At 39.8% G+C, this 15,872-nt stretch overlaps 1 protein-coding gene across 9 annotated transcripts in view; it reads left to right on the top strand.

Annotated features, from left to right (window-relative positions):
- Nucleotides 1-15,872, top strand: part of RALGPS1 (Ral GEF with PH domain and SH3 binding motif 1) — a 1,264,350-nt gene that overhangs the window by 284,294 nt on the left and 964,184 nt on the right. For all 9 annotated transcript variants that reach the window (XM_073541171.1, XM_073541175.1, XM_073541174.1 and 6 more), the window contains 2 exons: nt 11,975-12,082; nt 14,686-14,736. In XM_073541171.1, coding sequence (XP_073397272.1) covers nt 11,975-12,082; nt 14,686-14,736 — 159 coding nt within the window. The remainder of the gene's footprint in view (nt 1-11,974; nt 12,083-14,685; nt 14,737-15,872) is intronic.

Genomic DNA, 15,872 nt, shown 5'->3' with positions numbered 1-15,872 from the left:
CTTTTCGTTCAACATCTTCCACATAGCTTGTTGAATTTCTTGCAATGAAATCGGCATATCTAGATATACTTTATATTATCTCACAAAGAAGGAAATCTGATCCCTGCCAAATACCTCAAAAGTTCCTCCTGCAAGTACGGTAATTAACCCTAGAGGAGTATAAATTAGTGTAGAAACTGTGTAAAATCTGCAATACTGTCTCAGGGTTACTGCGACAGTGTAGAGCCAAAAGACCGCAGCATATGATTGTTCTTACTCAGACGCTGAGAAGAAGCACCCCTCCTTCATTTTAAATGTGTTTATTCCTTCTGGCAGAATATGGGTTAAACGGCCATGTTGGAAATCCATGTGCTCACAGCTGAGCTCAGATAGCCACTCCTTTCCCCTTTATTATCTGGGCTGTGTTACAAATCCTTGTCAGAGCAAGTATTTGCTGCATGTCTAACGGAAGGAGAGGAGGTCATATGAGAAGGAGAGTTAGAGGAGTTATCAGTGACTGTTGCTTGGGTTGTATGTGTGGTAATTCCTTATCCTTCTCTAACTTGGTTTATTCGCCTACCTGAGTGAATATTTTGGAAGCCTGTAGTTCTCTGTTAAACCTTGTTTGTGTTGCCTTATTTGTTGGGTTGATGTACTATCGTGCGTAGTACCGTAGCGCCCCTCTTCCCTGGGTGGGGGAAGAGAACAGACGGAAGGCTAACTCAGGAGGTAAGGCAAGGGTGGAGGCCCCGGCATCTTCACCTTCAGGAGTATCCTGGGGAGTAGGGCGAGCTAGGGAACCCCCTAGTGTTAGGGACAGGGAAAATGCCCCTGGTCCCGGGTCACCTGACAGCTGGGTCTTGACAAATACTTTAGGAATTTGAGTGTTGATATTTTCCTCCCTATAATTTAGTTGGTAATTAAAAGAATTCTCCCTCTGAGCTTGCACCAGTTTAGCTAATAGGCAACCAGTTGTTTCAACTTCCTCATAAAACATTCATTTATTTTCTGCTTGTTCCAGTTGCAATGTTAATAATTTTTTGAGCCTCTTTTCACTGCGTTTTATTTTCAAGTCAATTATTTTGAATACACGTTTATTCAGTCTTCCATACTCTATCATCCATTCCCACTCCTTTTTTCCAGGAATTCTTTTACCAGCTTTATTTCTTTTTTGAACACCCACCTCTAAAAGGCCTTCGTTTCATTACCAACCACACTAATGGGGTCAGCGCCGAGTTTAATATCACTAGTTTCCCTTTAAAATGTTATAATCAATAAGTTTGAGCTAAAATGGATTGTTTCCAAATCGGGGAATGCCTGGCTCTTAAGAGGTTCCCCTATATTCTGAATTGAATAATGTAGGCGAAAGGTCCGATAGAGACGTAGGAGAGTATTCAATATTTGATAAAAACTGTACCATAAGATTACACAGAACCATATTAATTCTAGAAAGGACTGGTATATCGACAAAGCACATGAGCAAGCCCTTGAGGTGGGATACCTTTTCCTCCAGACATCCACTAGATCCAACTTATTAATAAGGCGACCAAAAGGAGATACCATGTAGTCCCCTCCAGTAAATTTATCTTTTAAAGGATTGCTAATAGTAATAAAGTCACCCATTATAATTAAATGAATATATGACCAGCCAACAATTTTTGCTATTATGTATTTAAGCGAGATGCTGGAGTATGGAGGAGTTACACGGATCATTACAATAATGCATTCAATGTGTGATATTGAACATCTGCCTCCAACAAACCTGCCCTGATCATCTCTACATGAGTCTATACATTTAAAACGGATTCTCTTATGCACCAGAAGGCTAACCCCTCTAGAGTAATTAGAATGCAACACATGCAAACTATATCCCACAGACCTGGTGTATGTAACATATTAATGGAATCTTTTGGCATATGCGTTTCTTGCAATCATACAATCACTGGGTTGGATTTCCTAATATATTCAAAACTTTCAGGATGTTTAGAGTCAGACCATGGATATTCCAAAAAATGAATTTGGTTGTTAAACTCATGTTATGAAATCAGATACATGTGCAGTTATCTATGACAGAAAGGCATATTCCAGAATAAATGCCTGTAAAATTAGCCAGGTACTAAAACTTTTTCACACCAAGAACACCCATTGCAGATGTATGGGTTTTAACCAATTACACAAAAACCATGGTGACATAGTCTTCTTGCAGGAAACTCACGTAAACTTGGAGGGGAATTGTAACTTTGCCAAGCATCTATACCCCACAATATATTTAGCTTCTTAGACAAGGAAAAAGGCCGGGGTGGCAGCATTGGTCTTGGGGACATGTCCTATTCATATTTCATCAGTAATTAAGGATCCCCAGAGAAGAGATTTTATGCTACAAGGCACTTATACAGACATTCCAATTATATTATGTAATATATACGTACCCAGGCTGTTAAGGATATTGGATAAGAGCGCACAACAAAATAAATCTGAATATAAACAAAAAAATGGTATAGAGGAGGTGCAACATCAGGTAGTATACCATAGAATTGAGGAGAAGGAAGAGAAAAAGAGCTACCTGTGGAAATGTGCACACTCCAGTAAATAATGAGTATAGAAAAACCACAAGCAAATTAGAAATGAAAACATTTAAAAACATGTCAGACGTACCAGACCTGAATACCCCACACAGTGCATAACCATATCAGATAAATGACTATAGAATAATGCTTAATAATACAATATATATTGCCCGTGCCCGTAGGTAATGAGGTAATAAATCATGAACAAAACCACAAAAGGGTATAGGAAGGGAGAAAAAAAAATAATGAACCCCCTCTCGTTATAAATGCTTGGAACTAGGCATAGATAGTGTATGGATAAGACATAGACATTGAGGGGTCTCCACGATCAAGAATAGTGATAATATGAAGGAACATCCAAATAATTGTGACAGCCAAAGAAACCAGCCTATGCAATAGTGGGTGTAGGCATTGTAAATCAATGAAGGCTGTTCACAGAAAAGTAGCTATGGTCCATGGTGCACAATGTGCAAAAATATTTTGCCACTGGACTCGGCTAAAGAGAAAGAATGCCTACATGAGGGGATGAATGAATAGATGCCTGAGTGGATAATACCTACAGTACCACGCACGGAAGGTCATGAGGGGTACAGAAGAGATGGAGAGACCGCCGATCTTGGAGCCGACCTCACGCATATCGCCGTGTTTGGCATGGCTTTGTCAGGGGAAATGTGACTCTGCTTGCCTGAAAGGATTTAAATACCCATATTGATAGGTAAAATTAGCTACCAGTGTTTAGTGTGCCCATCCGGTAGGAACAGAAGTGAGAAGAGTGTGACATGTTGAGTCTGAGGCGGGCCGGCATATCAGCCCTCACAGTTATGTACCCAAGCGAGGGCTACAGGTATCTTTTTCTTTTCCTTCTCCTCAAATATATACGTACACAGTGTCTCACAAATTCCATTTCTCAACTGTGTTCCTAAAACTTTTTGCCTTCCCCCCTAAGCATGGATCATTGGAGAAGACTTCACTGTTCTCTTTTCATACACAATAAATAGTCTCTCCCTTTGTAGATCCTTACCAAGTGGTTCTCAAAGTCAGCTAGTTTTCTGAAAATGATATGCAAATTTGATTTGTATAATCTCTGGCGTATCAATCGCTCTACAGAAAAAACTGCCCCCCCCCCACACACACACACACACACGACACCCATACCAGAATCGATTATTTCTTTGAAAGTATCTAAACACTTAGAATGACAGCAGATGCTAGCGTAGGTTTTAGCTCATGGTCTGACTATGTGTCTGTAGCACTCACTTTTAACCCCTTTACCTCCAAGGGTGGTTTGCATGTTAACACTAGAACTACCGCATGTTTCATAATACCTATAACTACCATTAGGGGTCATTTTGACCCCCATTCAAAAGTGCTGACTCTGGAGTAAAAATATCTTTTTTGTTGCCAACAAATTAAAGAACATTTATTTTAACTTAGTAGGAACAGTGTTAAGATCAAGTACAGCACGCATTTTCCTTTTACATGGTCATAGCATGCGGTGTCCAACAGTTAAAACAAACAGTACTTTCTTCCACTTTCCCAGTGCATTTTCCACAAACTGGTTTGTTACAGCTTGCGCAAGTTTTAGTTGTTTTATTTTGTTGCATCTTCCAACTCCACATTTTCGACGCTTCCGGATTTCTTGTCCTTTTGTTTGTGGTTCAGACATTGCGGATGATGGGCCACTTCTTCTGACTCATTTTCAGATAAATTCTGAAGACATTTCAAAATTTCATCACTTGTCTGACCCCTCTTCTTACTCATGCTTCAAATATACGTTGCAAAAAGGGACTTGTAAGATCGCAGAAGTAATAAAACAACACTGTAAAAACATGCAGAGTTGTAGCTTCAACTGTACTGTTTGCTATTGAAGTGCAGACAGAAAATCGCTACAAGAGACATGGATCAAACATGTTTAGACAAGTTTAGACAAAACAAAATGCTGAATCATCCCTGATATGCAAAGATACAATTACAATCTACAACTAGGGAGAAGCACTGTGATTTTCTGTACTCTGTAATATTAGGTGACTTGCCTACTACTACTTTTATGTATGGGGTCAAACTGACCCCTTCAGTACTTATAGGTATGAATTGTAAAATCCGGGCCCCTGAAAAAAGTTACAATTCATTTTTGTGTCCTAAAATATACACTACCATGAATAAATAAAAGTCACAAAAAGTCACAACTCATTTGTTAAAATTTTAGAAATTATAGGAAAAAGAAATAGCAAATGGGTCAAAATGACCCCTCCGGTAGTTCTAGTGTTAATGACCAAGCTAATTTTTACAATTCTGACCACTGTCCCTTTATGAGGTAATAGCTCTGCAACACGTCTATGGATCCCGGTGATTCTGACATTTTTTTCTCGTGACATATTGTACTTCATGATAGTGGTAAAATTTCTTTAATATGTCTTACATTTATTTGTGAAAAAAAACGGAAATTTGTCCAAAATTTTGCAATTTTCCAACTTTAATATTTCATGCCCTTAAATCACCGAGATATGTCACATAAAATACTTAATAATAAGTAACATTTCCCACATGTTTACTTTACATCAGCACAATTTTGGAACAAAATTTTTTTTTGTTATGGAAGTTGTAAAGGTTAAAAGTTAAACAGCGATTTCTCATTTTTACAACACCATTTTTTAAGGGACTACATCACATTTGAAGTCACTTTTAGGGGTCTATATGATAGAAAATACCCAAAAGTGTCACCATTCTAAAAACTTAACCCCTGAAGGTGCTCAAAACCACATTCAAGAAGTTTATTGACCCTTCAGGTGCTTTACAGAAATTTTTAGAATGTTTTAAAAAAAAAATGTGCAAATTACCTCTGGAGAAGAAGAGGACTTGAACTCTATTTGCAGACATTATTGTTTCGAGCTATTGGCTCTCGTCAGTGCAAAGTATGAGAACTGATTTGGCTAGGTGAGAGGCTCTGGACTGAGGTCTAAGCGGTAAGATTTCTCCTTGTGGAGAGTGACATGCCAGCTCTGGCGTGTCAAGGTAAGGAGGCTTATTCGCTGTGCAATGCTGCTCTGGGAAAATAATATGCAAATTGACTCTTCAGAGAAAAAGAGGACTTGAACTCTATAGCGCCACCTGTTGTTAGTAACGATCCTATAAGTCACAATCAACCCTTTAATGAGTCTTGTAATATGATGAGAGCCAATAGCTCGAAACATGCGTGGCAAAGCTCGGAAGGGAAGGAGCGCCATTTGACTTTTTCAACGCAAAATTGGCTGGAATTAAGATCGGACGCCATGTCGCATTTGGAGAGCCCATGATGTGCCCAAACAGTTGAAACCCCCCAATTCTAACTCCAACCCTAACCCCAACACACCCCTAACCCTAATCCCAACCCTAACCCTAATCCCAATCGTAACAATCCAAACCCTAACTTTAGCACCAACCCTAACTTTAGTCTAACTCCCTTTAGCCAAACTCTAACCCTAATGGGAAAATGGAAATAAGTACTTTTTTTTTTTTTCAATTTATTATTTTTCCCTAACTAATGGGGTGATAAAGGGGGTTTGATTTACTATTTTTTTATTTTGATCACTGTGATAGACCCTATTATAGTGATCAAAATGAACCAATAGGAAAAAATCTTCTATTGTTGCTGGATGCCGGCCGGTAGATCTCGGCAGGTGCACTGCACATGCGCCGCCATTTTCTCCTGGAAGAAGAAGCCGGTGGCACAGGGGACTTCAGAGGAGCCTGTAGAGACAACGGCGGTACCGAGGAGGGAGTGATCGGGGGATCCCAGAGAACCCGGGGGGTGCTAGAACCTTAAACCTCAGCTCCGTTAAAAAGAATATATAAAAAATAAATGCAAAATTTAATGCTTGGAAATTTGAAGACCTGTTGTCAGTAGTTTATAGAATAAAAGAGCAATTTACATTTTACTCAAAAATATACCTATTAAGAGAAAAATCAGACAAACTGAAACTAGGCAGTGGTCTCTTAATTTTTGCCAGAGCTGTATAATTTTGAGTAAAATGTAAATTGCTCTTTTATTCTATAAACTACTGACAACATGTCTTCAAATTTCCAAACACTAAGTTTTGTATTTGTTTTCAGAAAATGAGAAATTTTTCAAAATAACAAAAAATGCAGTTCTTGCAGACCTCAAATAATGCCAAGAAAACAAGTTCATAATCATTTAGAAACAACAATACTAATGTTTTAACTCAGGAATAGTCCAGAAATCAATATTTTGTGGAACTATGATTTTTAATCACCGCTTTCATGCGTCTTGGCATGCTTTCCACCAGTCTTTCACACTGCTTTTGGGTGACCTTTATGCAGTTCTTCTTTGCTGGATGGCTTGTGACTACCCATCTTCCTCTTAATTACATTGCAGAGGTTTTCTGTGGAGTTCAGGTCTGGAGATTGGGCTGGTCATGACAGGGATTTGATGTGGTGGTCCTTCATCCACACATTGATTGACCTAGCTTTGTCCAGCTGGAAAAAGCAGTCCTCTGAGATGGGGAACATTGCCTGAGCAGATTGAATCAGATGTTTTTCCAGGATAACCTTGTATGCGGCTTGATTCATACGTCCTTCGCAAAGATTAACATGTCAAATTCCAGCCTTGCTGAAGCATCCCCAGATCGTCATTGATCCTCCACCAAATTTCAAAGTGGGTGCAAGACACTGTGGCTTGTTATGAATGAGTCACCGTAGGAGGCAAAAACAGAAATACTAGCTAAGTCCAGAAAACCAGAGAAGTTGGCAGCTATCGGATTACAGACCCCTGAACCTATCAACAACAACTAGCAGTAGCCGTGGGGGGTTCCTACGGTGCCCTAGACCCCTCGATCACAGCCGGATAACTACATAGCCTAAAGACAGAAAGGGAAATCTAAACAGTCCCAGAGCAGACCCCAAAGCAATAGGCAGCCCCCAACATATAATGACGGTGAAGCAAGATGAAAAAACACTCACACAGATAGAAAGATAGGCTGAGCAAAAGATGAGGCCCAAGCTAACTACATAGGACAGGATAGAAAAGCTGCTGTCTGTAATCCGCCAAAACCCTATCAAAACAAGAGCCAACAGCTGATAGGGAAAAAAGCCCTGAAGAGGCTAGGCTTAAAAAAAGACTATATCAGCACTCAGGTATCTTCTGAAGACAGAGCAAAAAGGAATTCAGCACACCCCAGCAGGGAATGGCAGAAATCCAGAAAAACAAGGAAAAACAAAACCAAAACACAAATGCAAAAGGCAGAGCAGAAAACTTAGGTTTTGAGGAGCAGGAATCAGACTGGTCTCCTAGAATCCCTCAGAGAGATCACCAGCAAGGCAAAAGGGCGTCGGCTGCCTTATATCCAGTCAGCAATTCCCGTCACCCAGTCATCATCATCCTGCCCAGATGCTTGGTAATCAGCCTCACTACCTTCCTTCACCAGAAGAGGGAGTTCATCAGTCCTCAATGGTGAAGGGAAAAATGAACTCACAACAGTGGCTTGTACGCCTCTCCAGGTCTCCGTCTAACCATTTGATGACCAGGTTTTGGGCAAAGCTGAAAATTAAACTCATCAGAGAGGATTACCTTACTCCAGTCCTCTATGGTCCAATCCTTCACCCCAGCTGCCATTTGCTATTCCTTTTGTAGGTCACTTGATATCCTGTGGTTGCTGAGTGACATTCGAATAAGATGACGTCATCCCGGTCAGTGGAGAGTTGTTTTCGCCCTCTGCCAGTCTGTAGTGTTGTTGTCCCTAATGTCTGCAGCTTGACCTTGTTGTAATGGACTGCCGTCTTAGAAATTTTAAGGATGGAGGCAACATGGCGCTCACTGTATCCCTCTGCTAGTAAAGCCAGAATTGAGCCCTTTTCCTCACTCAAGACTTTTCTTTTTAACTCCTTTGGCATGGATAAAAGTTATTTTTTCATTCCTATTACTCTTGGGACATTACTAGCACTTGTTTTGCCATCCAGCTTGTCCTATTGCAAGAGGATTGTGAACACCACAACAGGGTTTTTTTTATACTTTCCTTTGTTAAATAAGATAAGGTTCAGGTGATCACCTAATCAGAAGACGTTAAGTAGAATGAGGTGTACTCTGGTTGGAATTCAACTGACACTGGAATGGAATGGCTGTCAGACATGTAGAGAAGCTGATTTTTATAAAACTGTGCAGTGGTCGCTTAATTTTTGCCAGATCTGTAAATTCTCTCCTCCCAGGACAAAAAGTAGGGGAATAAAGGTGGTGTTATATCCATGATAATTGCTCAGGATTCTAGGAGCTCTGGACGAACACTTCCTTTCAGCACTCAAGCATGGCCACCCCTCAGCAAACAGGTCCAACTCCCCCTGAGAGGACTACTAAAAAAAAAAAAAAAATTAGCAAAAAAAAGTTTTTATATATATATATATATATATATATATATATATAATACAGAAGCTTGATTAACTCCGTTTTCATAGTTTAGAATTAAAGAAATAACAAATTAGAATCTTTACGTGTCTGACCTATCAAAATGTAAAATTATTCCAGAACTAACATTTTTTGGTTGTCATACCTCTCTAAGAAAAGGAAAAAAAGGGGTTCAAAATGTTGTTATTACCCCAAAAAAGGTACAAATAAAAGCTTCAGCTCACCACGCCGTGTAACAGACAGCAGTACCCAGGATGCCAAGAGCAGAGGTGCCTTTGCCACTGAGGACTAGAATGGATATTGGACAAAGGGACCTTGACTTGGATTTCTCATCTCTAAATTTTGTCATAAAAACTTAGGTGCAGATGTCTGAGAGGTATAATCTGTTACACAATTTGATGACTTGCTTGCAAATTCGGTATCATTACTTCACATTACTTATACATAATATCGGGTTTAAAAACTTAAAATCATTTTGGAACGTTACTTGAAAATGTCTTGCAATATCCTTCACCCCTACTTCATCTTGGTCATAAAACCTTCACTCTTGACTGACTCTCTTTCAATACTTAGCAAAGAGTCTAAAGGGGGCTTTACACATAGCGATATCGCTAGCAATATCGCTAAAGCGTCACCGATTTTGTGACGCAGAAGCGATATCGCTACATGTGATACCTCCGACCCGGCTCCCCGCTGGCTATCGCTGATCGCGCGAGATCGGCCTGGTCCATTTATCGTCGTCGGCTTCCTGCTGGCGCCAACGAGCAAGCCATGGATGCGGGCAGGAGGACGTAATCATCGCCGCATCTGAAAGGTAAGAGCGACCCCCGACTGCTGCTGCATCGCTAGTGAGATCTGCCTGTTTGGCAGCTCACTGGCGACCATTTAGAGATGCACCAGTGATCCTGACTGGGTCATATCGTGGTCAGGATCGCTGGTGCATCGCTAAATATAAAGGGGCCTTAAAAGATGAATGTGCTATTGACACATATAAAGTTGTGTAAATCTGTACTGTATAGGTTACCGCTAGTCACAATTTACAGTGCATTCCTTTACTGGCTTGTCACCGGAGAGAACCTATGATGCAAGGTTACAGATCTATATATGCTTTAGAAGGTTTCAATCATCTCTTCCTGGTACATATCATTTGGGTAATTTCTTCAAACTGTATATTTAGTCAGCTTTCTGTCTCTGGGTGTTAGTGTACAGAGCCTTCTTATTTCAGGGCAATCTGTCTACAAATTAATGTTGCATGACTGTGAAAAGGCTTTGATTTACATTCCTGACCACAGCCGACCTACAAGAGTTTCATGTTGTTGACCAGTGGTGGGATTTACCAAGTGTCCTTATGTAAATTCCAGTTAATTTGATATTTTATGATGCAAACGTTCCCAGTCTAGAAAAACCTTTGGGAAAACTTATTTATTAAGAAAGAAAATATGGCACTGAGCCAGATGTGATGCTGGGTTGAGTAAAACATCTAATCTACTTCCTTTATGGGAATATCCCATCTGTTTTGTGCAAGAACCCCTAAATCCACAGACCTCATTAATAATCCTACAAATAATTTTAGCTATTTATTAACTTTGGTATTATTCTTTTCATAGTTAAATCTAGTGTTTGGGAAAGCTGAGGGACCACATCCATAGCCGATATTTAAGCTTCAGAATTGCCACCCAGGTTTGCAAAATACTTGAATGACGCTTGCTTATAATAAGGGCTCCGCCCACGGCCGCACTGCCTCCGGTCAGTTCCACCTATGTCGGCATGCGGCCTGCGTACCCTAACTTTAACATTAGGTACGCAGGCCTTGCCGATGTATGCGGATGCCTCCGCATGCGTCATTTTGACGGTGTGTTCAACGCGGTTTGCCACACCGTCAAAATGATGCATGCAGAGGCATCCGCATACATCGGCAAGGCCTGCGTACCTAATGTTAAAGATAGGGTACAGGCCGCATGCTGACCGGAGGAGGTGCGGCCATGGGCGGAGCTTCCCGGAGGAAGTCCGCAGCCCTCCACTGCTCGGCCATACGCTAGTGTGAATGAAAGTAGCCTAAGACTGACGTTGGCTGAACCAATCTATACTGACAAAACATTGTTCGTCGGACCATGTGCATGCATGCTTTTACTATAATAAAATGGATATATAAATGATGTGATAGACTGTGATGGATTGGACACCCTTGGCCTCTTTCTATGTATGCAACTATAAAAGCCTATTGCTTCTGCCATAGGATCTACTATTTATTACATTAATTATATTGTTTTGGAGAATCCCTGATGATCTTTAAAGGTTTTTTTTTTTTCAAAAAGCCTGAAGTTCAGCCATAAGTCCTTCCAACTGTAGATAATGAGAAAATAATATGACAATTTAACAACTGAATTAAAGTATGGAAGAAGAACATATAATTATGGTTGTGCAATGTGGAGAAAATAGGTACATATACCGTACTGAAAAAGAGAATGTCTGAAATGCAATGTATTAACCCCTTAAGGATGTCTTCACATTATGCTTTTTTGCTGCTTTTTTTTCCGCAGGCAAAACCTGGTCTCTTGACCGTAAAGAAGCTGCTTACAAATAGCAGGTTTTGATTAGTTTTTACTGCTTTTTTTCTTGCTGTGTTTTTGTTGTCTCTTGTACACGTTGATAAACTTTAGTGACCCCAAAAAGTCATTGCTTTGCACCAAAAATGCAGCAAAAGCTGATGCTTGTGTTTTTACTGCAATTTTGCACTTACCCATTGGTTCCTATAGGTGAAAAAAAATGCTGCAAACATGCTGAAATTTGCAAAATCAAAGCAGTGGCCAAATCAATATGTGTGCATGAGTTTCCTGAAATTTCATTTTCTTGTACTGTAAAACACAGCTTAAAATTTGCATTAAAAAGCCGCAAAAACGCAGCATGTGAACATAGCCTTATAGCGATGAGTACCTACATGAACTAATGAAGGGAAGAGATGGATATGTAGTATAATGATGACTTCTGTTTCATTCTTAGCCTTTTTTACTATGTAACTTTTTTTTTTTTTTCACAGGGGAGCAGCAGCTCGGACTCTTTGGACGGACATAGTTCCGACTACGCCAACAAGAGCTATGATGCTGTGGTGTTCGATGTATTGAAAGTGACTCCTGAGGAGTTTGCAGTAAGCAATTGGATTATTTCTTTTCAGTCTAGCTTACGTTATATATTAGTCCCCTGTAGACTATGCGCCCTCGCGGCAGGATCCTCTCTCCTTCTGTACTTGTTTGTGCCTTTTTTTGCTCATCTTTACTGTACTTGTCTATATTTGCCCCGTTCACATGTAAAGCGCCATGGAATAAATGGCGCTATAAAAATGTATAATAATAATAATAAAGGGATTGAGCAATTACCTTGTAGTGTGCTTTCTGGGTTATTAGTAGGGGGTCCCACATTGGGATCTTCATCAATTAACGATAGCTTTAGTAAGCATCTTTCTCTTTTGGGTCAGGCATGTCCATGTATTATTTGGACCTTTCATTTATTTCAGTGGGCGTCTTGCTATACCTCTATTCTCCTATGTTGATGCTGCATGCAAGTCAAGCACGTGTTGCCAATATATATTTCTGGGGGGCTGCAGCAGCGGGGGAAGCCTATAGTCAGCTCATCATTGGGGGGACCTTTCTAACAGATTGGGATAATAAAAATAGAAAAAATAACTCCAATAATACATACTTAGAAATCAAGCAACAATGTGCTAAATATACCCAGAAGAGTAAACGCAGTGTCGACTCATTGACATTGTAGGAAAAGGAGGAGAAACAGTCAAAAGCTACAAAAATATATATAACTTTTTATTAATTACAAAAGGACATACCTTGGAACAAGAAAACATTCATAAGTAGTCACATAATGTATTCAAGATGATGGTGAAAAAATAATAACCGTTGCCTGGAGATGAAAAGGACTAGTGCTGCCCTGTTATAAAATAGACTGGATAACACAGTGCTTAGACAGGTCAGACTAAAATGGTTGACCACATGGATCCGCAGTGGGAATTTTTTATATATATTAGGGAAATGCCTAATTAATCATTACAATATAGCCAACCATGAATAGATTGACCAGACGAAGCACGTGTAATGCCTGACTGATGGCCGAAAGGCACACACTGATATGTATATATGGCGTGGTAGAACAACCTCAATAATGGTGACCAGTGTTTTGAAGGTTCACATACAAAAGGAGGTGTTTACACCCCACCACCAATAAAGAGATAAAATCAAAAGCAGGTTAAGAGAATGATAAATTACCCATTCCTGTAGCCGCTCAGGTGCATCAGTCACCCCAACATACGTTTCACTAAGGTGATATTTGCTTCCTCAGTAGGCGTGGCTAATGGATTAAAAAATGCCTCTTAAATATCATGGGCCTCCGGTCACCTGACACAAACCACCCAATCAGCGAAAGGCATGGGCGGTTTGTGTCAGGTGACCGAGGGCCCACTTGGGCGGCTACAGCAATGGTTTAGTTTATCATTCTCTTAACCTGCTTTTGATTTTACCTCCTTATTGTTGGTGCGGTGTAAACACCTCCTTTTGTATGTGAACCTTCAAAACACTGGTTACCTTTATTGAGGTTGTTCTGCCACGCCATATATATGTATCAGTGTGTGCCTTTGGGCCATCAGTCAGGCATTACATGTGCTTCGTCTGGTCAGTCTATTTATGGTTGGCTATATTGTAATGATTAATTAGGCATTCCTCTAATTTATATAAAAAATTCCCACTGCGGATCCATGTGGTCAACCATTTTGGTCTGACCTGTCTTAGCACTGTGTTACCCAGTCTATTTTATTATAGGGCAGCACTAGTCCTTTTCATCTCCAGGCAATGGTTATTTTTTCATCGTTATCTTGAATACATTATGTGACTACTTATGAATGTTGTCTTGTCCCAAGATATGTCCTCTTGTAATTCATAAAGTTATATATATTTTCGTAGCTTTCGACTCTGTTTCTCCTAATTTCCTGGGATAATCAAGAGTAGCTCCGTATGTATGTGTGTGTGTGTATATAAAATATATATATATATATATATATATATATATATATGTGTGTGTTTGTATGTATGTATGCACAGTTAATGTGGTATTGCGATCTTTCAAAGTACTGGCTTACCACTGGAAATGCTGTCACTTTGTGGTCTATTGCCCTAGAAGGTGTGGAGCTCTGAGGTTAGTGTAGTGCGGAAGTGGTGCTCCTTCCTTCTCAGGTGTGCAGGATACTGCAGCCGGCCCCATTCACTTTAATAGGGATGAGCTGCATTTCCCTGCATCGCATTTGGCCGCAGCCTCCTGTTTGTAATTTTCATGCTTGATCTTGGGAAATAGAGCTGTATGGACAGACTATGTTTCCTTAAAGGGATTTTCCAAGGTTAGGAAAAGATGGCCGCTCCCCCTTCCCCCTAAACAATGACCCCTGTCTACATGTCGTGTGTAGCATCACATCTCTGCACTATTCACTTTAGTTGGGCTGAACTTCAAAACCAGACACAATATGTAGAAGAAGAAAGCAGCCATGTTTTTCTAATTCTGGACAACTATGTCCTCTCAGACACTTGCCTATAATGAAACGATAATTTGTAGGCTGAGCCACACACATATCTGTTTTGTGATCTCAAAAGAACAACAATTAACCCCAATAGGTTATTTCTTATAATAAAGTTTATCCATTCTCTATCAGTATTGTTTTCTTGTTAGTCACTTGCCTTTTTTGTTTTAATCTAGAGCCAGATCACCTTGATGGATGCTCCAGTATTCAAAGCAATCCTGCCTGAGGTAAGCCCCGCTCATCTAGTGTCCGACACCATGTGTTAGATTTTTAGCATGAATCTCTGGAGAGCTTACGAAGTGTATAAACTAATATACACAAGGAAGATGCAGCTATGTTTTGTGGAAGAGTAACACGTGCTATAATTAAAATGCTGTAGAACCACTGGTATGAATCCAGCAGTACACAGTAGATCAGAGTCAGCCAAACCCAACCTCTTTAGCCAGATCGGTAAACAGTCTAATGTGTATGAGGTTGTCTAATGTGTATGAGGTCTCCCTGACATCCCCTGATGGCTGATATGATTGTTCTGTATTTGTGTCCACAATTATTTATCCATTAGGTCCCAACCATTTTAAAGATAAATGACTTCCTTTGCGCTTACACTGTATATTAGTAGGGTAACCTTGTGTCTTGTATAGTCCACAAGGACTCTTCTTCAAGACCTCGGAATTATAGTGACCCTGATATGCCACTTGCACAGTCTTGGCAGAAGACATAAGTATTAGGTCTAGATTTTCTGTATGTTCTCACACAGCACTTTTCTTGTAGCTTTTAAGAAACTCATTTATCTCAGTGAGGAATAAAATAAAGTAAAAAAGCTGAGAGAATTGACATGCTACATTTTTTTTTTTTTTTTTTTAACTACGCACTGCAGATCAAAAACCGCAAGAAAAAAAAATGCAATGTGTGACTGAGCGATTAGAAATCTAAAGTGCTGTGTTTTTCCAGTGCACACCACAACTTACATACAAAGAAAACAATAGAGGAAAATATTCCAGCATCTGTGTTTCACTACATGGACTGTAGAGATGACTAAAGTGATGTTACCCTGAGATGCATAAAGAAAAAGAAGGGCCCCCATGACTAAACTGTGCCAAACTATCTTATGTCATGGAGGGACCAGCGCATTATATGACGGTTGGCAGGGTATCGGTTTCCTTGATTTTTATTAAACATGGAACTTTAGAGCTAGGAGTAAACCCACCATTAAATCTGCTACATTTACGGTTAAATTGACTGGAACAAAAACTGCTCTGATTAAAACCGCATTAAACATTAAGTGAAATTGAAGACTATGGATTAGCGGACTCTATTTTATTTTTTCGTCATTTTTTTCTTCTATAAATGAGAATAAGAAAGA

This window comes from Dendrobates tinctorius, unplaced genomic scaffold (genome assembly GCF_039654945.1).
Source record: "Dendrobates tinctorius isolate UK_male_01 unplaced genomic scaffold, ASM3965494v1 ptg000120l, whole genome shotgun sequence".
NCBI classification, from domain to species: domain Eukaryota; kingdom Metazoa; phylum Chordata; class Amphibia; order Anura; family Dendrobatidae; genus Dendrobates; species Dendrobates tinctorius.
The sequence above is the reverse complement of the archived record's forward strand: the minus strand, read 5'-3'. Positions and strand labels throughout refer to the sequence as shown.